General features: G+C 42.6%; 1 protein-coding gene across 1 annotated transcript in view; it reads left to right on the top strand.

Moving 5' to 3' along the window:
* Positions 1–9,043, top strand: part of LOC130848844 (voltage-dependent R-type calcium channel subunit alpha-1E-like) — a 129,523-nt gene extending 120,480 nt beyond the window's left edge. The window contains exon 6 of the mRNA XM_057727214.1: positions 8,936–9,043. Within this exon, the coding sequence (XP_057583197.1) occupies positions 8,936–9,043 (108 nt within the window). The remainder of the gene's footprint in view (positions 1–8,935) is intronic.
* The last annotated feature ends 18,505 nt before the right edge of the window (positions 9,044–27,548 follow it).

Genomic DNA, 27,548 nt, shown 5'->3' with positions numbered 1-27,548 from the left:
GCAGAGAACAAGCCGGGGACTGGCTGAAGACTTGTTGCCCTGGTATCATCAGCAGTCTTTCTAGAATACAGCAGCCCCTACACAAAGCTCTCACAGCGCAGAGGGTCTATCAAGGCTCGTGAACCCTTTGTCCGGGGGCCTCAAAGGAAGGGCCTTCTGAGACTCGTGTCTTCTCTCATTCTCTGAGCTCTTTTCTGGTGCTTGACTTTCTTACAAGAATACGTTCAGCCTCTGGTCAGCCAGCCATGTAGAATGGGTAAAAGGGTGATGTGTGTTAGCGGATCATCATGGGAAGCATCCTCTTTAAGTGGCCTACTTTGGCCAGCCTGCGTATGGCGCCATCAGAACAACACACTCGCCGTTTCCCAGAGCAGAGCAGCATCCTGGCCTGGATGGCTCACTGTACGCTCAACTGTCTGGCTTCCCAGTGGCCCCAGGAAGGTCGGCCTCCTCTGCACCCTGCTGCAGTCGCGAGGCAGGTGGACCTCCTTTTTGACTTTTTCTCCCCCAGTACTCTTTATGTTTTCTCTGACCATGAAAACGAACAAAACAAAAACCACTTAGTTACTGCAGAAAAGTTGCAAAGTGTAGGAACATATAGAAAGATTTTTTTAAGCAAAAATCAATCATTTCTACCCCCTCAGTTATCATCACTGTTAACTTATTTCAGTGTTTTGACTCAAACAAGGACTTTTCTCTTAAAATCCATATGTGACCCTGAACCATATAAATAACCTATACAGTTTTATTTGGGGAAAATAAAATTTCTTTATTATGGAAATTTTCAAGCATACGTACAAGTAGAGAGAATGGAATAGTGAGCCCCTATGCAACCTAAACCCAGCTTCGACAGTTACAAGGTCTTGAAAGGATCTGTTATCTCCATTTTGGGCTTCTGTGCCAGGGCTCAGAAAGTGAGGTGACCATAAACCTCACATAACAATGATATTGGAATTATTCAGATTTAACCACAGAGTTTTTCAGCACAGCAGGGCCCCGAGCTGTGTGGGTTTTGAGGCTCTCACCTGTGTGGACAAGGTCACGGCAGCCTTCCTGGTCAGATGTGGCACTCCTCATCCTCCCTCACTTTGACCTTTATCCTTGAGTCGCCTTCCCAGGCGAGGGGATGGATTTTCACAGACACATCAGTACCTATCCGCCCAGCACCAGGTGGTCGCCGCCCACATCCAGAGTGGGGGAGCGCTTGCTGGTCCGTGGTGCTGAGCGGAGCTCCCAGGGGTGGTCTCATTGAAATCACGCTGCTGCCTGTGGACGAGGGTGGGAGAGCTGTTATCTTCTGTGTCCCTTTGGCCGACTGGTCTGGTGGTCAGAGAAGGGAAAGAGTAGGTGGTGAAATGCCCAATAGCAAGTCCTCCTGGAGGTGCTTTGCATATGGGCTAAGGCACCGTAGCATCCTCAGGGGCAGTCCGGGCAAGTGGAGGAAGTGGCCTCTGGCTATCACGTCTGGGGGCTTGGAAGGACCAGAATGCATGGAGAGCCTTGATTACTTAGCAGAGGCCCCTGGCTAAGCCAGATGTTGCCTCTGGAGCTTGTTTGTGTGGGGAGACTAGCATGTTTATTAAATATGTTCAGGGATCTGAGACGTAATGAAATGCTTTGCCTCCAGGACTGACAGGTTCCACCTCCTTGCTGGGTGACAGCAGGCGGCTATGTTTCACTCGGGGCTCCCTGTCCTCACTCTTTCCCTCTGCTCCCCCACCCTTCTTTCTTGCCTCGTGGCTGGGAAGACAGCTCTCACGTTCTGGCTGCCACATCCTAGCACTAGCTTTCTTCATTATTGTGGTTCTCCCCTAGAAGCTGGTGATAGTATGGGGAGGATTGCTTTTAAGAGACTTGGGACCACACGAGATATGGAGAGTCAGGTGTCCTCAAGAAGTGGATCCCTTGTGGTTCTACATTGTTTGCCCTGTCACTTTGCTTGTTTGGACCTTAGTTAGTTTCCTCTTCTCCTAAATGATGGATTGGATAGTGTGTTCTCATAATCTTCTGAGACTGTGGCTAGAATTCCTGATATGCAAGAAACCAGATTGCATGATCCACAGGCCTTTGCTTGCCTGGTGGTTGTAGGATACGCTGTACATTGTGTCCTTTTCCTAAAATGTGGGCGTGTTCAAAGGGCAATGACTCTGCCTTTAGAAACACCATCCACCATCCATCTGCGTGACTCGGGGCAGGGTGTTACCTGCTTTGTAAGGTTGGTCAAAACCGTGATGAGAAAGGGATTTAATGCCTTAAGTCAGATTCCCTATAAACTGTCTCTGGGATAGACATTTTTGTGGCAATGATTTACTGTTGAACTGCTTTCGGGAGAAGCCTATACCGATTGGAGGGAAGTAGAATAGGTCAGGAGAAAATACTAGACAGAGGTGTGGTTGCAGACGTTTTCATCTCAGCCCGATCCTCCAGGCAGCGCCAGAGTGAACTGCACCGCAGAAGTTGTCCCACGCAGAGGTAAAGGGGTCTGGGCCTTCAACACCCTGGCATCAGTGAGTTATTGGTTATAGGTCACTGCCCCCCATGGACAGGCATAAACTCTCAGATGAGGAGGGTCTGTCAACCAGGGGCCAGCTTCTTAGGAGGGTCCAGGTGTGAGCTGTTAGCTGTCAACAGTCAGAGCTTCTGGGGGGTGGGTACACCTGCTGGTAAAGGAGACCTGATGGGGCAGCACAGAATCTGCCACATCAGGTGCTGAGAGCTAGACAGGGAGGGGCTAGGAGGCAGGGTGGGAGGGGGCCATTCTGAATGCAAGTCCCTGAGCAAAGGAGGGTATGGGGGTGTCTCAGGACATGCAGGGAAATGCTCAGATGTGATTTCCTGGTTAGGCCAACATAACCGATGGTTACAGAAGTCAGGAGAACGTTACATTTGAGGAGAGGGAGATGGTGCCTAGGAAGGGGCATGAAGGAGACTCTGAGATTATCTGGATACTGACTGTACAGTTATGTACACTTTGAAAAAATCTGCTAAGGATGCCCTTATGATTCATGTATGTTTCAGTGCGACATCCACACAGAGGCCCGGGGGCTGCTGTTGCAGAAGGGCAGGAGTTCATTCTCAGAGAGCATTCCCTGCCCTCGTTTTTCTTCTCATGTGTCCCCTACCTCTTGACACTTCTTAACCTTTTTTTTTAAACTGAAGTGTAGTTGATTTACAATATTCTCTTAGTTTCAGGTGCATAGCACAACGATTCAGTTATGCATACATATATATCCATTCTTTTTCAGATTCTTTTCCCTTACAGTCATAACAAAACATTGAGTAGAGTTCCCTGTGCTATTCAGTAGGTCCCTGTTGGTTATCTATTTTGTATATAGTAGTGTGTATCTGCTAATCCCAAACTCCTGATTTATCCTCCCCACCTCCCTTTACCCTTTGGTAACCATAAGTTTGTTTTTTAGGACTGTGTTTTTTATGATTTCTTAATCTTAACCTTTTCCTCCTCTTTCTTTCACTTCCATGATAAACGTTTTCTCTGTCTTTCTGACCTCTGCTGCCTCTGCCAAGGTAGTTTCTTAGACTGTCATGTGACTCTTTACTCTGACAGCTTCAGCAAATCCTTTCCTGACCTCCTGTTCCAGATCAGATGCACCTGCAGGTCAGCTCCCCGTGTGGTCCCTTCATCACAGTCAACTTGGTTTAAAGTCGTACAGTATGTGTGAGCTCACTTATTTAATGTGGGTTTCCCCATTAGACTAGTCCGTGAGGGCCAGGACCTGAGACTCTTTTGTTCGTCATTTATCTCCAGTACCTAGGAGAATATCTGTTGCCCAGTACATGGTCCACAAATTTGTTGAACAAAATGTGACCTTTAGGTTCTGAGACATGGACTCCAAGTCCCAAGTCCCTCAAGATGAAAAGGAGCTGTACACTTGGTGCAGGAATGAAGTGGGGGCCTAGGGGAGGCAAGTCAGCTGGGCAGTGCTGGATGTCCAGGCGTGATACCCTCAGATGGTGGTAAGCAATTGAATCATCTTTGGCCTCTGTCCCTTTCCTTTACTCCTTTCTTGCTCTGTCTGAGTTTTCTCTCCCTGGGATGATCTGCAGAGGCCTTGGACGGATGCTTTTGCTGAGACGAATGGCCTGGCCTCTTTGATAGCCCAGGGTGGCTCTCCAGCCCTCCCTTGACCTGAGTTCAGTTGGTAATTCCACAGCTCTCTCCTGAGGCAGAGCCTCTAGGCCAGCAGTTCTCAACTAGAAGCCGGTTTTGCCCCCCAGGCATTTTGGCAGTGCTGGGGCCACTTTTGGTTGTTGCAGCTGGGGGAGTGCTATTGGCACCTAATGCGTAGAAGCCAGGGGTCTTGCAAATACACTGTACAGGACAGCCCCCCACAACAAAGAATTATCCAGCCCAAGATGCCAGTGGTGCCCTGGCTGAGAACCCCTGCTGCAGGCCAGGCCAGGGCTTGCCAGCAGGTGCTGCCTCCAGCCTGGGAAGCAGATGTGCTGAGGAGACCTTTTTTTTTTTTTTCCCTGAAAGGGCCTTGGAATCAGTATCCTCATTTTTTCCCAGTCCCAACTCATTCAGCTTCCCCACTCAGCCGTATGTCATTCAGCCTCCCTGGTCAGAGCTGCTCTGTGAAAGGCGTGGATATCCAAGAGGAGGCCCTTCAGCCTGTTCTCTGCAGAGCCCTGTGGAACCCTGATGGAGACCTGCTTCCAAGGATGGGGGCTAGCCCTACTTTTACAGCCTCAGGCCAGGAGAACCATGGGACCCCCTGCCTCTTGCCATCTCCATCCTCATCTTTCTCTCCAATCCTGCTCCTCCCACCCCTGCCTTCCACCATCTCCCCCATCCCCCAGAGATTAATGTGATAATTGCCATGTGTGCCTGTTTACGCAGGGAGTGGGTGCACTCACCACCCCCAGTCAGGCAGGTTCCCAAAGGAACACATTCCCACTGTGTCAGGCCTGGTACCCGCTGAGCAATCCCTGTGCAGGTGGGCCGCCACCCCCGAGTGCTTTCTCTGTCTGTCATCACCCCCGTCCTGTGCACTTGCACGTCTCTGTTGCTCAGGGAATCAGCAGGTGAGAGAGATGGAGGGCAGCCAGCCTACCAAGTCTAGGGGCTTGACTGGGTCAGTGGGAGGAGAATCAGCATCTTAAGTAAGAGGACGTTGCCCCAGAGAAAAGTGCTCTTCTGTACTGCCTGCCACAGAGTAGATATTCCATGAATGGTGGCGAAGGAGGAGGCTGGCACTCTGTGTGCAGCCTTCTTTGCAGGGAAGGGCTGGTTTACACTTTAGCTGCTCCATAATAGCGTTCTGGGCAGGGAAGGTTCCACCGTGAGACTCTCCTGGGGCCAGAATCCAGCGGACCATGTCTGGGAAGCTGTGGGTCTCCCTCCCCGGGATCTTGCACAGAGTACCTAGCATGGCTGTCCCCTGGCCCTGAAGGAAGAGTCACTGGGGAGAATGAAGTGTGATGCTCCTGCAAGCAGGGTGCTCGGGAGAGTCACAGAAGCAGGGGGTACAGTGGAGAGAGAAGGAAAGGGAGAGAGTCTCCCTCTCCCACAGGCAGCCCCTCCTCTCTCCCACCTCCTGCTGTGTCACAGACACACGTGCCCACCCCAGAGGGAACACAGTCACAACTCTGGGTGGGGTTGAGCTGGTAACTTTCTGCTTGGTGCTCCGACTCTCACTTCATATGGTATCAGGGCACTTGCTCCCTCCAGGTTGTTGATGCCTTTCTTCTTTTTTCATCTCTAAAGACACTTCAGTAGTTGTCTCTCCTACACTGGACAATTTTAAGGTTTTAATAATGATGAATCAGAAGGAGATTGAAGCTCTAATTAACATCAGAAAGAACCTTGCCATTTTGGAGGAGGGAAGCTTGAAGTCCTTGGCTTGCCCACTTCCTGCTGAGGTTTACTCCCTTGTCCTAGTGGACCTGTCATTGATCCATTGACAGGCACGGGAGGTGAGGGTGTGAGGCCACCTGGAGAGCAGGGATGGGAGGGGCTGAGTGAGGAGGAAACCGGAGGGAGAGGCGGAAGGTGTAGAGAGGGTGCGGCAAATCTATTAAAAGGTTTGTGAATAATCTCGGAGAGCTGTCAAGCTGCTTTCTCCAGAAGAACCTTTTAAGCTGTCAGTCATCCTTAATAACCCCTAGGGCATAGTGCCACTGGTGCCGGGGTCCTCCCAGATGTTCTTTTTCTACTTCTCTTCCCTTTCTCCTCTTCTCATCCAACAGGCCCCAGTACCATGGTGATGACTTTTTTTTTTTTTTTTTTAAGCAATTCAGACAAAGCTTAGGGAGAATATCAGAATGGATTTTTTTTTTTTTTGGCATATTTTATACGTGAGAATTGTCTTACTCAAATTGTGGTCATTTATTGATTGGTTGAGTATCTATGTGTGCCAAATACTTTATCAGGTGCCAGATATAGAAATGAGCAGACAGTGAAGGCTCTTGCCTTAATGTAGGTTAAAGCGAAACCAAAACATTCTCACAACACACTGAGTAAAAACACACTCTCTATCAGCAGTATTTTAGAGAAGGGATTGGCAGCACATTCCAGACTCTGGGCCTGTGAGGAGAGTCCTACTATCCCTGTATTTCACAGGCTGTATTTCCCGATATGTGAATAGATTTCCATTGAAAAAGGAGGTTTTATAATCAAGGAAGTGTATGACATGATGGAGGAAACAAAGTTAATGATGTTCCTTTTTGGTGGGTCTTCTTACAGACTAATGGGAAAATATAATCTGCTGTGTTCCTCAAGTTTCTTTGGTTTCAGAAGCTCATTTTGCACAGAACACGTGAACATCTTACAGATCACTAGCGATGAGAACACAATTTGGGAATTGTTCTTCACTCTGCAGCATCTCTGGCAAAGAGTCACGCAGCTGAAATAGCTCTAGCCATGCTCAAAACATGGCACAGTCACTCCTGGGACCAAAGACAGCTTAAAAGTCACAATGGCATCATTGCCATTGCTGACACCAACTAACGTTCATTGGCAACTGAGCCCTGATCTGGGTGCTGGGAGCAGACTCAGTTCTTGCTGCTGAAGAATGCTAAGGGTGGGAGTGACTGTCTAAGCCATGGAGTGAATGAAACTTGTTGCTCTGGAGCACCCCTTGTGAACCATTGGTGCTAACTAGTCTTTACAAAATGTTGCATTTGTAGTCATGAACAAAGACAAAGCTAATTATACAAGGATCGTTCAATCCATCCTTCAGCTCACAGGAAGAACCATGTCTCAACTATCTCAGAAAAAATAGCTTCCTATATCCATTAAAACCCCCTGTGGCCTTTGGCACCTAGTTCTTCTGCACCTTCCTTCTGATATCATTAGTAGTTTTTTTCTGAGGTCTGGCCCGCATCTTCCCTGCTTGTATTTGACTGGCCAGAACTGGTTGAACCAAAGAGCTAGATCTTATACACTGAAACTGGCAGGTCTCTGCTTTTGTTCATTCAGTTCAGAAGGTGTTTGTTGTTTTTAACTTTTATTCTGCTTCATTTGCAAACATATCTGTCTGAACAGTGTAGGGGCAAGACAGAAAGACACGAGTTTGGTGAAAGAGGTTGCCTTAGAAGCTATTTTTTAATGGAAAAATCTACTGTACAGTGATAGCTGCCATGATCAGTGGGAGGCTATATTTTACAGAGTGACATATTTGAATAGGAGGCAGAAGGAAAATGAGATAATTTGGGGGAAAAACAAGATAGAATGTCATAGAAGTCCATGGGAAGCAGGAAGACAATGGATCAAAATATGTCTGCAAAGTTAGTAGTGAGAGGGAGAAGAAGGTAAATCACAGGGACAAGAAACACTTTGCCACAGAAATTCTGAGTTCAGATCTTCATTTTACTAATTTAGCGTACGGATTTTAGGCATGGTGTTTGATTTGGGTGGCCTCTTTTCTCCAGTGAATTGGGATTAAAATATTTTTCCAGAAACTTTTGAATTTCAAACAGATATTAGAGTTCGTGTGTGTGGGGGGGGGGGGGGATTGAGGGGTGATTGCAAAGCCCTGTGTTTGTAAAATGCAATTCAAGTGGACTAATTAGGAAGGTTTGGGGTTGATATCATGGGGAGAGAGAGTCAAAGGCAAAGCTTAGTTGAGAAGTCCATGTGTTAGAGAGGACTTTTCAAAATGCTCCAAAACTGTTTCAAGGTCCTTGATGAGATATCCTACCAAGAGTCGTTTTTTGTTTTGTTTTGTTTTTTTGTTTTTTTGGCTAAGGCATGTGGTGTAATCCTCCCTTAGTCCCCTGTTCAGGGGCCTTGCATCTCACTTGCGGTATAAGAATCTACAATATGGATTTCCATGCAGTTTTTAGTTCGCTGTGTGTTCACATTAGACAGAGAGCAAGGGATCCCTCTTGAAATCTAGATTTATTCCTTCTTTTGCCAGAGCCTTGCTGGGGCCAGGCCTGGTCCAGCTCTTTACTATTGGACTATGATGGAAGAAAGAAAGCCAGAGCCCAAGCTCAAGAGCTGAGCAGGACATGGATGACAGTAATCTCTCCTAAGCAACCTGTCAAGACGTTTGCCAGCATTCCTGGAATAAAGTGATGGATACAGCCTGCCTCTGTCTTTTGAGAATTTGCCCAGTTTAGGGTACAAAGGCTTAGAATCCACATCATCAAGTAGTATAAAACCAGTGATTATTTGCGTGATCTTAGAAAAGTATTTGACCTTTCTGGGTTCAGTTATCCGTTGAGTGAGAGTGTTAGATCATTCTAACTCAGGACGTTATGTGAGACTGACACAGTGCCCTTCATACTGTTCATGGAAGAATATGAGTTAACCTATAACCACATCAAATTGGGAGTGAAACGAGGCAGTGTTTAACCGTATTGCACTGTGCTTGCTCCATTGCCCAGTATGTGAAGCTGCAGGGATGGAGGCCTTCACCTGGCAGATGATTTTGATGGAGTATTAAGGGACCATTCTTCTTTCTTTCAGACCAATGATGCCTTAGGAGCCACCTGGAATTGGCTGTACTTCATCCCCCTCATCATCATTGGGTCCTTCTTTGTTCTCAACCTCGTCCTGGGAGTGCTTTCCGGGTAAGCCAGATGTTTTTCTCTCCTCTTCTTTCTAACTCTAAAGTACTGCTCCGGACTCCTGGCAGATTTGTTCGTGTAACATTCTTTTACTGAGCAGCCCCTATGTGCCAAAAGCTGTTCTGCATGCTGGGAATGCAGTCATGAATCGTCGTTTTAATCATCTTTAGTATTCCTAGGAATTAAAAAATCTCTAGATTGGTACAGCATTGAACATGGTATCCAATGAGAGTCCATTTTTGCATCCATCCTTTCATTCTGTCACTCAAAAGAGACCTTCTGTGTCAAACATTGTGCTGGTTGTTAGGCATGTAATGTTTAATGAGATACAGGCTCCACCCTCGAAAGGTTCTTACTCTGTTGTGTATTGGACATCAAATTCCATATTTGCGGCTTGAATTAGTGTACATCAGTCAACAAGTACTCAATATTCAATGGCATGATAAGCATGATAAAGAGAACATAAAGTACAAGGCACGGTTTCTACCCTTAAGGAAGTTATGTTTTGCTGAGAAGACAATACAAACACTTGAAACAGATAGGGAACAGGAGTTTTTTTACTGACCAGTATAAAATACAGTTCATTTGTTTTGGGGAAAGGACAAATCTATATAGTCTGAAGCTATCAGAAATGGTTTCATAAAGGATTGGGATTTTACTTGGGATACAAAATATGTAATAGGGTGAAATAGAATATATGGGAGTGAATATTCCAGGAAGGGGAGCACCGCACCATAAGCAAACATGAAGAAGTGGGGTTTGTCATGGAGAGTGAGGAGATTATAATGCAACCAAATTCAACCTGAGTGGAAATTTCACTTTGAGAATTGAAAGGATGAAATAGGAGGGCTAAAACAGGGTCTTGGAGGGTCTTCTATTTTTCTAAGCAAAACTGAACATAATTTCTTGTCTGAATGGCAGACATGCTTGAAATGGAAATTTACAAGGTGGTGCTTCTGTTTAAACATGGCAGATTGAACCAAGTTGGTCATCTCTCATAAGTCCACTAACAACAGAAAATAAATTTTGAGAAGGACACAGCGACAAAGAGAATAGGAGAAGGTATGAAAACAGATGAGAGATGTCAATGAGACTTTTGAAGACAGAGAGTAAATGGTAACTAATCTAGTGGCACAGAAGCTGAGATTCTGGTGCCTATGAGGAATGCTAATAAAAAAGCAAAATGAGAGCCCTAGAAAGGCTCGGGAATTGAGGCACCAGGTATGTCTAAAAGCTGGGGTACGGGAGGTTCTAAAGAGGATTTTTCACAAATCCTACAAGCATTCTGCCCGGTACCTTAGATCTCTCCCCCAAAACACTGTTCACAGGTACCTGCCTCACCCAACCCCCACTCCAACCAAAGTTAGAAGACTTCCTCTCTGTAGAGGATGAGTCCGAGAAGCTTGGAATAGTAACATCAGGATGGGGTTGATATTTTGTAGTGAAAACAGGAGTGTTATATGCAAGTCCACAAACTGAATGTCATGCTCCCAGCCCACTTCCACTGCTTGGCTCTCAGAAATGTAGCAATCTGGCAGGGTTCATAGCATTCCTTTGAGGGAACTATCCATCTGAAGAGAAAAGACCTCTGTATGCTGATATTTGAGGGTGATCAGAGAAATGGTCCCACCCATCACCTTCAATGAGGCTCACCATATTAGTTTCCTGTGGCTGCCGCAGCAAATTACCACAAACTAGGTGGCTTAAAAGTGTGAAGGAAATTGTCTCATAGTTCTAGAGGCTAGAGGTCCAAAATCTGGCAGGCCCATGCTGCCTCTGAGGGCTCTAGGGGAGAATATCTTCCCTTCCTCTTCCAGCCTCTGGTGGCTCCACGCATTCCTTGGCTTATGGCTGTGTCACTCTAGTCTCTGCCTCTGTGGTTGCATTGACTCCTTTGCTTCTGTCTAAAATCTCCCTCTGTCTCTGTTATGTGGACACTTGTCGTTGGATTTAGGATCACCTGGATAATCCAGGATGACCTCTTCATCTCAAGATCCTTAACCTAATTACATCTGCAAAGATCCTTTTTCCAAGTAAGGGAACATTCATAGATTCCGGGAATTAGGGTATGGACTTATCTTTGGGGGGGGGGGGGGGCAGCAGTCAAACTACCACACTCCCCAACCATTCACACAGGAGTTTCCAGTAAGCCTTTTGTGCTTTGCTCTTAAATATGAACACACAGCTAGGGGTCATCAGCATTCAGAGAAAAGGTCAAACACAAAGGACAAAATCAAAATAATAAATAGGAAACAGGAACTTGAGAGAATATGAATAATGCAGGGAACAGAAGATAACTTTTTAAAAGTATGATTGATACCAACAGAAATAGAAGAGAAATTATTTTATTCACAAGATAGCAGATTGCTATATAAAAAAAGAACATTTAGCAGTTAAGAAGAGCTCTTGGAAATTAATGTAAATTAATTAATGTAAAATTTATATTAATGTAAAATGAATTAATGTAAAAATATTAAAATATAATGAAAATAAATAGTAAATGGTTAGAATATAAAGTTGGTGAAATCACCCAGGAAGTAGAACAAAAATAAGAAAATCAGAGGATTGGTTCGACATCGAACTAATAAGAATTCCATAAAGAAAATAGGGAAATGGAGAGGAAGAAATTAACAATGAAAAATACCAAAAATGTTCCCAGAACTAATAAACTCACATTGCCAGATTAAAAGATCTGCTGAGACACTTGCAAGGATATTCTTTCTAGCATTAGCTTTTGGTGGTGGGAACTTGGCGAAAACCTGGGTATCCATAGCTAGGAGAGTAGTTAGGTATCTGTTGAATGCAGACCATGACATCCTATGTGCCTGTCAGGAGCAAAAAAGACCATGTACATGTTAAAAACAGAGTTTAGTGAAAACAAGAAGGAAACAGGATAATACATCTACATAAGTTAAAGCAATACATGTACACATAATATACAGTTTGTAAAAATTCATTCAAATAAAAAGTATACATTCAATATATCATAACGTTGTTTGTATGGCAAAGAGATGGGAGGTGGTTGTGGACATAAAGAAGGAACAAATGAGCTAATAATAAAAATGCCTACTGAGCACTCAACACAGCTAATGAGAAGAGATCACACCAAAAAAATAAATCATCATGACATTTCAGAGCATCTGAGTAAAATAATATTCTGAAACCTTCTGGTGATTAGTAAGGAGATGAATCTTACTGATAAATAATCAGGAGTTAGGATGGCTTTGGACTTCTCAGTGATGTTGAAACTTAGGATCCAATAAAGAACTTCCTAAAACTTTCTGAAGGAGAAAAATTTCCAAGATAGAATTCTATACCTAGCCAAAATAGCAATTAGTTGTGAGGATGGAATAGTAATATGTTGAGACACTTTCTCTGAAGAAGTTACTGGAGAATGTGAGTCACTAAAAATAATTCATTGAAGAAAGAGAAGGACATGAGACTCACGGAAGTAAGGGATTCATTAGAGAACAAAAAAGGAGATTTCCAGGATGATGATGAAGGGAAGTCTAGGGTGATAACTGTCAGAAGGCCCAGGGAGCAGCAAGTTCAGACTTGAGTAGGATGACAGAGGGCTCTAAAAATGATATCTTTAAGCACAAAATGAAATTAATATATTTCCCAATATGTATTATTGTACTTCAAAGAGTTTAATGGTTTTATACAAAACTATGTATATGAATATATAAATATTTATACGTATTTGCAGACACACACCAACCTAAGCAAGTAATTCCATAAAATACAGTAGTGATACCAATAAAGGAATATAAGCAAAGTAGGTACTCCATTCAGCTCAGCTGTCAATCAGATATACATTGTTCACACTGGATTTTAAGATAGCCCCTATGGTGCTGTAATTGCCTTGAGAGGATGGGAGAGAATAAGTATGGGGGAGGAGAAAGGGAATGTCAAAGACGAAAATCTTAGGTTCCACAGTGGGGAAGTCCTTAAGTAATATCTAAAACTAAAAGATCCAGAAATAGCAGTTGTGTAAGTATAATATTTAGAAAATTGGAAATGAATACTAGGAGAATCAGGTAAAAGAGTTACAAGTGGTTGCCTCTGGGGAGTCAGATTCAGGAGTGAGAAGAGGTGAGGCAATAGGCTGTTATTTTTTCATTACAAGCTTTAAAAAATATTTGACTTTAAAACTCAATATGCATGACTTGGAGAAAAATAGAAACTAAATTTTTAAATTATTGAACACACACAAAAAGTGTAGGATGAAAGGAGTGTATAAGGCTATTCATCTAGCATTGTGTGGAGAGGATTGGCCTGGGGAGAGACTAGATGCAGGAGGATTAAAAAGGAAACAACTGTATTAAGGCAACTCTGTGGTACTAAGAGCCTTGGGTGACTTGTGAAATGGCGATGAAGGAAAAACAGGAGACAGTGTGAAGGAATTCTTAACAGTGTGTATCTTGAGTGGAGCGTCATAAGACGCAATGGGGTTTCTTATGTAGGTACTCATTCAGTGAGCTTTTGTTGACATCCTTTATGCTCAGTAGGTAATTGTCTCCACATAGTGTGTAGCTACAACTCACCTGCTTTACCTCAATGACTGCCCAGGAGGGACCTGACCATAGACTTCTTTCTTCTTGTGTTTTTACTGAGGGGATAATCTCTTGTTTGTATAATCTTATCTGACGTTCTTTGTCCTTACTTGTTTCCTAAGTGTGTCCATGTTGTAGTTGAGAAAATTCAAGTCAGATTCTCACTGTTGAAGAACAAGTCATTGATGTTTCAGATAAGGTTCACCAGTATAGGTTGAGAATGTGTCTTAACAGAGCTGGAAATGGGACAGAGCCCTGCCCTGAAAGACAATTCCTATCTGACCGTGTCCACTCTGATGGACTAGCTCTAGTTTGGAATTGCACCTTTGAAATCTCCTACATTGTTCTCTGGTTGGGAGAATTGTGAGCTTTGGCATCTGACAGTCATTTGCATTGTGCATTTGGACAAGTTACTCTGAGCCTGCTTCCTCCTCTGTGAAATGGGATAGCAGTATCTCTCTCCCAGGCAGAAGCCTAGCCCGGGTCTGGCATGGAGTAGCCGTCAGCTCTTACACCCTTTGATAATGTTGATGTTCATTTTCTCTACCTGTTAGGTGCAGGTGGCTATCATCTGAGTAGCAGCCTGTGATGTTGGGCTTGAACCCACTGTGAGGCCATTGCTGCTCTCTGATCGGGAGGTGGCCTCCTCAGGTTGGGAGATGAAACTGAACTGGCATGGCATATGCCTCCTTAGCACTTCTGGGGAAGCCGAGGAAGTGACAGCAGCAGCTGGGAACAGCTGGTGTGAATAAATTCTGACATTTAAAAGGGTGTTAACAATAGGGGCCTTACAGGCTGGGGCTGGAATATTTCTGTCCTGGTTTCTTTTTCTCGTTCTGATGCTCAACACATACGGGGTTTCACTGGTGTCTGCGGAGGGTTCAGCAGCAGCTAGTTCTGTGTATGGAGTGGTGGGGGGTGTGGGCTGTCTCTTCTGCTTCGTCTGGTTCTCACATGCCCCTGGAAGGGATGTAGACAATCTCCTTGGAGTAAGGGCTTGGTTGGGAGTTGCATTTTTAGGCCGGAAAAGCTCTGAAGGTTTTATCTCCGGAGCACGTGTTCACAGTGACCTGCAGACAGTTTGAATGTTAGGTACCGAGGCTTCCTAAAGCAGAGGGAAGGCAATGGAAGGAGGAGCCCCTGTGTTGGGCAAGTGATTGAAGAGTCTGGTGAGGGGAGGCAGGCACCCACAGCAGTGTGGGTGATGGCTCACCAAGTGTGGAAGTGAGGAAGGCACCCGTCCCAGGGGCATGGGCCTAGGTGGGAGGAGGGGTCAGAGGTATGTCTGTCAGTTTCAGTGGATTTAAATAGGAAGTGTGGAGAGAAGCTTTGTCGCATTTTTACTTGTCTCAGAGGAAATGGGATTTGATGAAAACCATTAGCTTAGGCTTGAAGAGAAGCAGAGCTTCCTGTCTCCATGGAAACAAACCAGGGCTGCATAAGCACATCCTAAAGTGCAGTCAGGGGCTACAGGGCAGAAGGCTCACGCAAACATAAAGTGACCCTTATCCCATCGCCTCTACCCTCTGCTCCCGGGGCTTCTGGAGAGAGAGGTAGGCTAGGGGGAGCAGTTGTGTTGTCTCCAAAGCAGGGCAGAGACAGCCGACTCAGGGACTGCTTACACATGCACAGGGGGAGCGTGTATGTGAAGCGTGTCAGAGTTTCCAGAGCACCTTTGCTTCCATGCTCTTGTAACAACTCTGTGCAGTAGGTAGACACTATCGTTATTTAGAGACAGGAAGAGGGTGGTTTAGAGGTGCTAACCCCCAAGTAGTTACTGGCAGAGGTGTGGCCAGAGGTTATAATTTCCCACCTTCTGGTTAGGCACTAGTTTTAATACACCTGCACCAGGCGGCCTCCGTCCAGGAATACTGGCACCAAGCGTGGCACAACTAGAGAAAGTTGGCCAGTGGTTAACCTAGGGTATCATCCTGACATGTAGATGTTGGTGTAAGTTTTAATCCGTCCATCATTAAGGCACACACGTATTCACACACACTGGTCTTCAGGTACACAGTGTGACCTGGTACCTGCAAGGCAGAAGATGCCAGGGCCCACTGTCCAAGTCCTCCTGCCCTCAGGACTAGTGGGGAGCAGTGGACTGTCCCTATAAGAGGAGGAGTTCTTTTGCTTGCATCTCTCGAATGAGTAGAGTGGCTCCCATTACTGGCAAGATGACTGCGGTCTCTCCGTCTTGCTACCAATTCCTTTGCTGGGTAGGTTTGGCAATTCAGTGCAATGCAGCGAAAGCTGATTGTGTGGCTACTATGCTTAAGACACCATGTTAAACTCTGAGATTACAAAGATGAGATTGTAGATTGATTAAGGGAATCATTCGAAATACACATAATGGTATCTAAATCAACAGATCCAGAATTCTAGCCCTATCAAAAGTTAAAGATTCATGAGTCATGTATTTTGGGCACCTAATATCTTGCGAGGCATTGCTGAGAGTACAAAGGTGAATAGGACCCACGTCCTGTCCGCAGGGAAGAGGCTAACAAATGTACCTTCAATATTAAACCTTGGCTCTCCTGAGTCACCTGCCATTGCTTCCCTCTGGATGGTAGGAGGCAGCACCTGAGTATTTCCCAGGCCTGACTTGAGATAGGAGTGACTGGTGATCTTAAGAAGGAAGTTATTCATGCCCAGCTCAGTGGTCCAGAGGAGCACTCTGAAGGGTTGGTGGATATTAGTGTTTGGCCTGTGTGTGATCTTCCCGGGGCAGGCAGACGTCGAAGGAGACTGGCGAAGATAAGCCGGTGCGTGAACCACACGGTAATCCTCCTGCCAAGATTCTGACACTGGAATCAACTGGGAGGAATTCAGCGGGCCGTTCCTGAGTGCTTGCTGTGTGTCACTTGCTGCTCGGGGCAGGGAATGAGATTGAACAGGGACAGAGAGCTGGTACCCTCAAGGAGCTTGTAGTCTAGGTGGAGAGATAGCACAGGGTGAGTGTTTATATTAGATGGGGGCAAAGATCAGGCAAGACCACCTGAAGAAGGTGACATTGATGTGTTCTTTTGAAGAATGAGTAATGGCCAGCCAGAATAAGGGAGGAGGACTTTCTAGCAGGTTGGTAGTCAGGAAGATGTATAATAAGAGGCCATTCTGAGTGACTAGAGAGAATCATGTCAGGGGATGTAAAGGAGGTGAAACTAGAGGCAAGAGCAGAGGCTCATCCTGAAGGGCTGCTCCTATGGGCTAAACCTGAGTTTGAACCTAACCCCTAGAGCTCATGGGCGGTTCTCAAGCTTAGCGGGGAAGACGGCCAGTTTGCATTTGAAGATGATTGCCCTGAAGAAGCAAGATTAGAGGCAGGGAGACATGTTTGGAGCAACAATGGAAGAAAGAAGCAGAGAAGCAGTGAGGCAGAGGGGAGTCAAGTGGAGTGGTGATGGAGAGCGTGGACCAGATCCAAGAGGTGTTGGTGGGATGGGATCTGCATGACTTGGTGACTGTGTGGGTGTGTTTGAGTGTGTACTGGGGGTGGAAATAAGAGGGGAATCTCTTGGACTGCTTCTAGATTTCTTTTTTTAAATTTTTTAATTGGAGTATAGTTAATTTACAATATCATGTAAGTTTCAAGTGTACAGCACAGAGATTCAGATATAGATAGTACACACACACACACACATTCTTTTCCAGATTCTTTTCCTTATAGGTTATTACATAATATTGAGTATATTTTCCTGTGGTATACAGTAGGTCCTTGTTGGTTATCTATTTTATACATTGTAGTGTGCATATGTTAACCCCAGCCTCCTAATTTATCCCTCTCCTAACCCCTCTTTCCCCCCTGGTAATCATAGGTTTGTTTTCTGTCTGTGAGTCTCATTTGTTCTGAATTGAGCCACTAGGTAGCTGGGGGAGAACAGAGGACAAAGAGGTTTTTGGTTTTTTTTAAAGCTCTTTATTAGAATATAATTGCTTTACACTGTTGTGTCACTTTTTGAGGTACACCAAAGTGAATCAGCTGTATTTATACATATATCCCCATATCCCCTCCCTCCCGTGACTCCTTCCTGCCTTCCCTATCCTGGCCCTCTAAGTCATCACCCATCATCGAGTTTATCTGCCTATATTATGAAGGAACTTCCCACGAGCTATCTATTTTACATTTGGTAGTGTGTATATGTCAGTGCTACTCTCTTACTGTGTCCCAGCTTCCCCATTGCCCCCCCCAAATCTGTTCTCTGCATCTGCATCTTTATTCTTGCCCTGTCACTGGGTTCATCAATACCATTTTTTTTTAGATTCCATGTATATGAGTTAGCATATAGTATTTGTTTTTCGCTTTCTGGCTTACAATGATAGACTCTAGGTCTATCCACCTCATTACAAATAACTCAATTTCATTCTTTTTTATGGCTGAGTAATATTCCATTGTATATATGTGCCACATCTTCTTTATCCATTCATCTGTTGGTGGGCATTTAGGTTCCACATCCTGGCTATTGTAAACAGTGCTGCAGTGAACATTATGGTACATGTTTCTTTTTGGATTATGGTTTTCTCAGGGTGTATGCCCAGTAGTGGGATTGCTGGGTCATACAGTAGTTCCATTTTTAGTTTTTTAAGGACCTTCCAAACTGTTTTCCATAGTGGCTGTACCAACTTACATTCCCACCAACAGTGCAGGAAGGTTCTCTTTTCTCCACACCCTCTCCAGCATTTATTGTTTCTAGATTTTTTGGTGACGGCCATTCTGACTGGCGTGAGGGGATACCTAATTATGGCTTTGACTTGCATTTCTCTAATGATTAGTGATGTTGAGCATCTTTTCATGTGTTTGTTGGCCATGTGTATGTCTTCTTTGGAGAAATGTCTATTTAGGTCTTCCGCCCATTTGTGGATTGAGTTATTTGCTTTTTTGGTATTAAGCTGCATGAGCTTCTTGTATATTTTGGAGGTTAATCCTTTGTCAGTTGCTTTGTTGGGAAGTATTTTCTCCCATTGGTAGGGTTGCCTTCTTGTCTTGTTTATGGTTTCTTTCACTGTGCAAAACTTTTAAGTTTCATTAGGTCCCATTTGTTTATTCTTGATTTTATTTCCATTATTCTAGGAGGTGGGTCAAAAAGGATCTTGCTTTGATGTATGTCATAGAGTGTTCTGCCTATGTTTTCCTCTAGGAGTTTTATAGTGTCTGGCCTTACATTTAGGTCTTTAATTCATTTTGAGTTTATTTTTGTGTATGGTGTTAGGAAGTGTTCTAATTTCATTCTTTTACATGTTGCTGTCCAGTTTTCCCAGCACCACTTATTAAAGAGGCTGTCTTTTTTCCATTGTATATTCTTGCCTCCTTTATCAAAGATAAGGTGCCCATATGTGCATGGGTTTAACTCTGGGCTCTCTATTCTGTTCTATTGATCTTCCTTTCTATTTTTGTGCCAGTACCATGCTGTCTTGCTCACTGTGGCCTTGTAGTATAGTTTGAAATCAGGGAGCCTGATTCTACCAACTCCGTCTTTCCTTCTCAGGATTCTAGGATCCACCATATAGGATTGTTGGGGAAACTAAATCAGATCAGTCATGTTAAGTGTTTAGTACCTGGAAGATAGTACACACTTAATCAGTGTGAGCTCTGAGTAGCAGCTTTCTTTTCTCCAAACCTTGGTTTACACCTCAGTGGGTGGTGCTGGGAAAGTCATTTTTACTAACCAAGTCCCCCCACTGAGTCAATTAGCATGAACTCAGATGTTTTCAGATACCGCTGATAGGGCTGACCATCCACTGCACCCTATTCCCTAGAGGGAATAATAATGACAGACTGCTGGACCACACCCCTGTGCCTCCACGTGTGGCCATCACCTTGGACACTCCACCTCTTGCAGTTTTCCGGCAATGCCCTCTGCTCCTATGGTCTGGGGTAAGCCCTGCCCCCCTAGTTTTTCTTGTTGAATTCCTACTCATCCCTCATCGCCTGTTTCAACTTTGGCTTCCTTCATGAGATCTTTCCAGATCCATACTCCCACTCCCATTCTGTACTTAGGATTAAAATCTTTCTCCCGTATGCTGCTATAGCACTAGGTACCTGTCCATTAGAACTTAATACCCATAACATTATGCAATTTTATGTCATTTAATAATAATTATGCTAACGAAGAGAGCTAAACATTTATTGAAAGTTCGTTATCTGCCTGGTACTATGCTAAATACTTTATACACGTTATTTTGATTAATTTTGTAACAGCCTCACGAGTAAGGTAGTATTGTTAACCCCATTTTATAATGAGGGAATGGAGGATGAGAAAGTTTGAGAGTCTTGCCTGTGATTGTTATCAGGGGGCAGAACTCTCCTGTCCCCTCCAGGATGCACTGTCTTCCTTGTATTGGAGTTATGAATGTCCCTGTCACTTGTTAGGCTTTATTTCTTATGTTGGAGATGGCTTTCCACATAGACCTCTGTTAACATCTTAGTGCCTTGTTCTTGTGCTCAATACACAATTGCTGAATTGAAGGGAAACCAACTAACACCAGGCCCCTCTTAGAAGATTCCTTACCCCCTTGTGACCTTCTGGAGAATAATACTGCAGAGGACTGAAGAAGAGGCTGGTATCTTCAAAGTCAGGAGCATAATTACTACCATTGGAGATATGGGGAAAAGCTCCAGCGAGGCTGTTTACTTTGCAGAGTGGTGGTGCCTGCTGCATCTAACAGGTGTTACAGACATGAAATTGTCACATTTGAACATTTTTTCACATAGCTATTGATTTCTTTCTTCTAGCTAATTTCTCATGTTCTTTGCCCATTTTCCTCCAGCCATATTTATATTTTTCAAATGAACTTAAAAGATCTATTTGTATAGCGAGGATGTTAATCCATTTATATCACATGTGGCAAATATTTAGGGAACTACTTAAGGATACTAAAAGCTGTCATCCTAGTGGAGAATGTGGGCAACTAAGTCTGTTGGAAGCACAAAAAGACTAAAGCAGTTATTCTTTTTTTTTTTTTTTTTTTTTTTTTTTTTTTTTTACTGTAGAGCACATCATTTAGAAAGCGTTTCATGTGTATTTATGTGTTTAATTCTCATAGTGATCCTAGGAGAATCACTAGAATTGTTATTTTACAACTAAGGAGATTGAAGTTGAAAAGTGATCAAGCAATATGCCCTAAAACCTAAATCTAAGGATGTGGTGTTCTGACCCTTGGTCCAGTGTTCCTGGTTATACAAAGCACTCTTTCACATTGTGGAGTCAGGGATTTCCAGTGGAATCGTTGCTGCTCAGCTTCTACTCAAGACACAGAGGTGTGATTTACATATATGTTCCAACACAACCACAAAAAGCTCTTCTGAATTTAGTTATTAGGTTAGCAAATATTTATTGAGCACTTACTATGTGACAAACACTGTTCTAGATGCTAGAATTGAAAAATCCCTCCCCTCATGGAATGTTTATTTTTGTGTTACACATGTAATCTCTATTTTCCAGAATATTACTCCCCATTTGAAGATGTACTAATATGAAGAAGTATAATCAGTGCCAATACCTGGAAATCACCCTTGTTGATAACTTTACGGGCTGAGATTGTGAATGTGAAATGTAATGCTTTGAGAACAAAAAGGCTCTAGGTCTCTTTTATTGCTTAAAATTAGCTTCCCTCTCAAAAGTCAAGCTCTGATGCACTCTTGTATTTATCTAGGGGAGCAGGGGCTGTACCGGGATAGATGGTTCTGGGGGCCTGGACTAAGGTGGGAGGATCATTGTCTGAAGATGTGTGTGGTGGGGATGGAGTGGTGAAGTCATGTCTGGTAGAAACTAACAATCATATCCATAAAGGTAACTCCGAGAGGCAGGGTCGAAGTGTTAACGGAAAAGGAATAGAGAAATCAGTGAGTAGGACAGTCAAGATAAATCATCAAAACAAGGCACTGTTTTACATGGACTCATTCTTTGTCTAGAGAAATTTGAACAATTAGACCAGGAATTCATTAGATGCCTTTTTGGTGATGAAAACTATAGCTAAGTATAAAAATGCCTCTATTCTCTGTTGAAGGATTTTTTGTGCATGGAATTTTTGGTTGGCCAAGTTCCTAGGTGGCTGAAACAATCCTGTTATCCCCTTTGCCATCACCTAAGTAACTAGGTATAGATTCATCCTCTAACACTGATACCTTTATTTATATGTGTATGTGTACCTACCTACATCTGTACACACATACATATATATAGACACATTTATATGCATACAGTCATACGTACACATATTTCCACACATATACATGATGCTTATATTTATGCTTAGACTGTATATACATGCTGTACTCCAGTATTTGTTCCTCCATGAAGTACTTAAGGACCCCATAGGTGACTGTACCATTCTCTGAATTTGCCTTGCACAGTGTACACTGTATTGTACACTTGCATATTATATTTAAGCCTCTTTCAAGATTGTTTCCATCTTAAAATCCCATTTAGGTAATCTGTTTTTCAGAGGAGGAGCTAATTTGTGTTTAATAATATAATATAGTGATATTTAAGAAGATGACTTATTACCAGGCCAACCTGCATTTAATTTACCCATCTGCTACTAAGCTCCAAAAGGGCTATTTTCACTTGGGTATCCCTTACGTCTCTTAAACTTAGAATGCTCTAAACTGAATTCATTGCCTCATTCCCCTACCCCACCACTAAAAACACCCACTCCTCTTCCATACTCTCCCTCTGTTATCTTTTATCACTTTCATTATCCAAGATAGTAACCTTAGTTAACCTTAGTCCTTTCTTTTCACTTGTTCTTTGCGTCTAGTTGCTCAAGATCTACTGTTCCGCCTTTGAAAGATTTCATGAGCTGTATCCTGGATTGTAGCAATTGCCTTGTTAAGTGCTCTCTCTACTCTAATCCAGCCTGCTGTCCATGATCAGAGCAGTCTTTCCTAACTAGACATCTAATTACACAATTTGTGTACCTTAATTATTTATAATGGATTTCTATTGTGTAAATAATAGAATAATTTATGTGTAAATGAATAGTTTTTCAACAAATAGATATTGTGCTTCTACTGTGCCAGAACGTGTTCTAGAAATTGGGAATATAGCATAGACTAAAACAAAGTCCTGCCATTGTGAAGCTTAAATTCCAACATGGGGAGATTCTGAGATGTTTATTCTCATTTAGGTAAATAAGAAGACAAACATTGTTCTCAAAAAGGAATGCATCAGATTGCAAAGATGTCTGTTTTCCCTAGTTTCATCTTTAACTTGAATAGTAATAAATGCAAATCAGATTTTTAGTTTACTAAATGGAAATTTATCTGAAAACTTCAGTATATAAGAATATCCAGGACATTTCTTAGAACAATGAGGAAGAGGGACTTTTCTCCAAGCAATAAAATATATTCTAAAGCTGCAGTAATTGAAACAGTGTGGCCTGATGTAGGACTAGGAGGACCAAAAGGAGATTCAAATATATATATACTTTATATATATATGAATTTACAGTGTATGTTGTGTCATTTTGAATTAGTGACATTATTCATTGAATGGTGTTGATAACTGGCCAGTCACTTGGAAAGAAAAAGTTGAATTGGCTCCCCATCTTTCATATCTTATACAAAAGTAAATTGCAGGTGGAGCAAGTACATATGTTTTTAAAATTAAATAGTTAATATTCAAAAAGATTATGGACAGTTTAAAAATCTTTGAGGGGGAAAGCCTTTCTAAACATGATACAAATCAATAAGCCATTAAGGAAACAATTGATAAATTGAATTTGTAAAAATAGAAAAGTACTGCCTATCGTAATTCATTAATAAGATCAGAAGATAAAATTTGAGTTAGTTTTGAATTTTAGATTGAGGATTAAGGAAGGTGGTTTTGAAAAAAGGTGATTGATTAGTAGTAAGACTGTGAAAAGCTCTAGTTGTGGATCTTAGGCACTGATGGCTAAAGTGTAAAAGGAAAACAGAGGTGAAGATTTTAGGTGGTAAAATAGTCAGGACAAGGTAAATGATTGGCTGTAATGGGTGAGGGAAAATCATTTAGGGTACATCCCAAGAATCACTTGTAAATGTCTTGGAGAACTTTGGTTTTCCACTTACTGAGATGAGCAATATGGGAAGAAAAACAGCTCTGTTCTAGAAGGAAGATGCATTCAATTTCAGACAAAGAGTGTTTGAGGTTCAGGATGGCCAAACCAGTAGATAGGATCAGCCAATTATCTGTGTTTTAAGAACAGAGGGAGAACAGATGTGCCATGCTATCAGAACATAATAGAGAATATGGCACAAATAGATAAGGTTACTTGTGGAGGGCATGTAGAGAAGAAAAAAACAGAGCCAAGGATAGAGATTTCTAGAGACACTAACTATTAAAGAACTAGAATATCAAGATTGGTCAAAAGGATATTACAAAAGCATCACATCTTAGAGGACAAAGAAATACAGGCTTTCTAAAAAGAATGAGACCTGACTAGCTTTTTTAAAGTTTTTTGTTTTTTGTTTGAAACAGGAAGTTGAAAAAAAATACAGGGAAGACTTGTATCCCCTTCACCTGGTCTCTGCCTGTGATAACATCTTGCATGACTATAGTACAATATCAAAACTAGGAAATTAACTTTGGTGCAATCTGTAGAGCTTATTCAGATTTTAACTGGTTTTACATGCACTCCTGTATGTGTGCAAGTGTGTGTGCGTGTGTGTGGTTCCATGCAGTTTTATTAAGTATACATTTGTGTAACCACCACAATAATCAAGACACAGAACTATTTCATTACCACAAGACTTCCTCATGCTACCCCTTTATAATCACACCCACTGTCCTCCACCCCCTCAACCCCTGGTAACCACTCATTTGTTCTCCATCTCTCTAATTTTTTCATTTTAAGAATGTTATATAAATGGAATCATACAGTATATAACCTTCTTAAATTGACTTTTTCACTTGGCATTATTTCCTTGAAATCCATCCAGATCCTTGCACATATCAATAGCTTATTCCTGTTTGTTTCTGAATAGCATTTCACAGTGTGGATGTATCACAGTTTGTTTATCCACTCACCACTTAGGAGGACATTTGAGTTGTTTTGAACTATTACAGATAAAGCTGCTATGAACATTTGTGTACATGTTTTTGTGTGAATGTAAGTTTTATTTTCTCTGAGATAAATGCCCAAGAGTATAATTGCTGGGTCATAGGGTAAGTGCCCGTTTAGTTTTATAAGAAACTGCCAATCTGCTTTCCAGTGTGGCTGGACTATTTTACATTCCTGCCAACAAAAGCGAGAGTTCTGATTTTTCCTTGTCCTCACTGGCTGTTTTTTAAAAATTAAATAATAATATGCAATGAACACTAAAAAGTATCACAATTTATGTGGAAATTTTAAGATAATATAAGTAATGTAAAGCAATGATTATTAGATAGATCACAGTTTTAAACATTACAGACCAGTAAATTCTCAGAAAAAGAGAATGAACAACAACCAAACCAACAATTAGTGGGTTGGAAGGATGAATATGGAGTTAATAACTTTTAATTTTAACAGTTAAAGGCTTTGAAACAGAATAATCACAAATACAGCTTTAACTGCTAGCTTCTTTAATGATTAATTTATTAAAAAGTCCAAAGAAATGGTCCTTGTCTTGCAAGACCTCTCAAAGCTTAGTCCAACCTGCTTTTCTAGCCTAAATACTGTGTTCCCTCTCCTTTAGGCCTGCCACACATTCACTGTTCCTGGATTCCTAAGGTACACACACCTCCATTCCTTTGTTCCCTTTGCCTAGAAAGAACCACCATACCCCCATTCACACTCCAGCCTTATTTGACTAGGGAACTCTGGCTCACCTTTCAAGGTCAAATTCCCCTTAAGTTCCCTCATCTGTGTTTTTCTTGCACTATAGGTAATCCTCTATTAGAGCACTTGTCTTATTTTATAGTTATTTGTGGAGGTCTTTGCCCCTTTCATAGAGTGATGAAGGCAGGCACCATGATGAGCTCACCTTCCTTTCTTTAGCACTTGGCAAGCATAATTAACAGGCACTCAGTAGGCTCGCAGTAGATGCCCTGCAGTGAAGGAATCAAAGGTTGTCTTCTTGTTTATGGGATGTCTGCATTCATCAGAAATTTTCCTGAGATTTTGGACGCTGTTTTCAATGGGCATAATTCCCCTGAAACCCAAGTTTAACATTTGTCGAAGAATAGAGCACAGATGACTGTAGCAGAACTCCATTATTTTGCTGGTGTCAAGGGATAACTCTAAGAACTGTGCTTAGACCTTTTCCATTACAGGGAGAAGGAGGGAACACTTGTCATTAGCAGAATGATGGACATAAGCTGGTGTATCAAATCACTGCTGTTTGGGGGCTTTGTAATGGATTTTTTTTTCTTTTTTTTTGCTGACAAAATTTATCCCATATGCTCATTTCACTGTGGCTTTTGTGCCAAAATCCTAGTCTTTTCAAGAGTAGAAAAAATGTTTTTGCTTGAACCTGTGTCTCTTTTTCTGGTCTGTGGAATCTCATAGTAATTGATTTCACCACATGTAAATTCGTAATAGTATTAGAGCCTCACTTCATTCTGAGCTTATGGCCCACAGTCAAGCCCCTATAATTAGACATGTTTTCTGTGCGCTTGCAGACATGTGCACACTGAGGTGGCTGAAATAATACCTCCCAATTTCCCCGGTTGATAATCACAGTCTTTACAACTTGGTTATATACTGGGTGCTTGGCATTTCTAGCTGTTAAGTTCCAATGCCGTTAGAGTTGTAGTTGAATTAAAAGTTCTTTATTTTCCCCTCTGTGTCAAGTGTATCACTACATTCTCAACACTTAATTATCATTGCATCCGAAAATATTCCTCATTTAGCAAAAATATTGAAATTACTCTTTCCTGGAGAAGAAGCAAATTCTGTTATGCAGGGAGAACACGGAGATGGCGTGTTCCACAGAGAGAGCCCAGGAAATGAACAGCTATTGAGAGCACTGAGAGAACAGGAGGGACCTCAAAGCCTGTTAAAGGGGCCACATTACTCTTATCCATGTTAGACTAAATTTGATAACTCATCTGTTTACCAGCTGACAAATCGCTAAGTTCAAGTTGATCAGACCAGAGGAGATCCTTGAACGCTCACCAGAGTTGACTGAAATGGCAGTAAAATGGGACATGATTCTTCTGCACTCCTCCCATGACCTTGTGTGCTATACACAGAGAGGTACCTCTTCCATCACCGTGCCCCCACTTTCTCACATTATGCCCTTCCCTTAGATCAATACCCATTGGTCAGATGTAAGACAAGGGATGATTTTATTAGTAGACATAAATGCTTCAGCCAGCAGGTATCTGAGACCAGAACTGAGCGAAAGAGATATGACATAATTTTTTTTTTTAAGTAGAGGAAGGCAAGGAGAAGAAACACGCATTTGATGATTTATGAAGTTTTTTTCAGCAAACATTTATTAAGCACCTGAGTTTGATAGTTGACAAGAAGTGGAGTCCCTCACCCTCATGAACTTCATGGTCTAACAGCTAGGACAGAAAACAAGCAAATAGCACCATATTAATGGTACACGTTATGAAGAACATGAACAGGCTTTGAATAGCAGCTCTAACTCTTGTCTTAGGATAAAAACATCAGACTGGAGAGAACAACATGGGTCTGACCTTGTTGTCAAATCTGTGAACATACTTTCCTCAGCTGACAAAAGAGCTCTCTCACTGCAGAAGTGGCATGTGTTTTGCCCTAGAGGGACAGTGTATGTTATTCAGAAAATGTCACTTCCCAACCAATGGGGCTACAGAAAATGACCAAGCAATAGTATCTTGAATGTGCTAATTAACCTGTGTGGGGCACCCCCTGTTCTGCACTTGGTGGGGTTAAAAAGGGTACCTCTTTGTTAAACAGCAGTGAAAGAGACCCCAGTGGATCAAGCAACTTAATATTCCTTCCAGAGGTAATGAGCCGGCATTCAGGACTATGCTTTTATTGATAACTCCACCTTCTACATTCCCTCTG

The sequence above is a fragment of the Hippopotamus amphibius genome, chromosome 3, assembly GCF_030028045.1.
Source record: "Hippopotamus amphibius kiboko isolate mHipAmp2 chromosome 3, mHipAmp2.hap2, whole genome shotgun sequence".
Classification (NCBI taxonomy): domain Eukaryota; kingdom Metazoa; phylum Chordata; class Mammalia; order Artiodactyla; family Hippopotamidae; genus Hippopotamus; species Hippopotamus amphibius.
The sequence above is the reverse complement of the archived record's forward strand: the minus strand, read 5'-3'. Positions and strand labels throughout refer to the sequence as shown.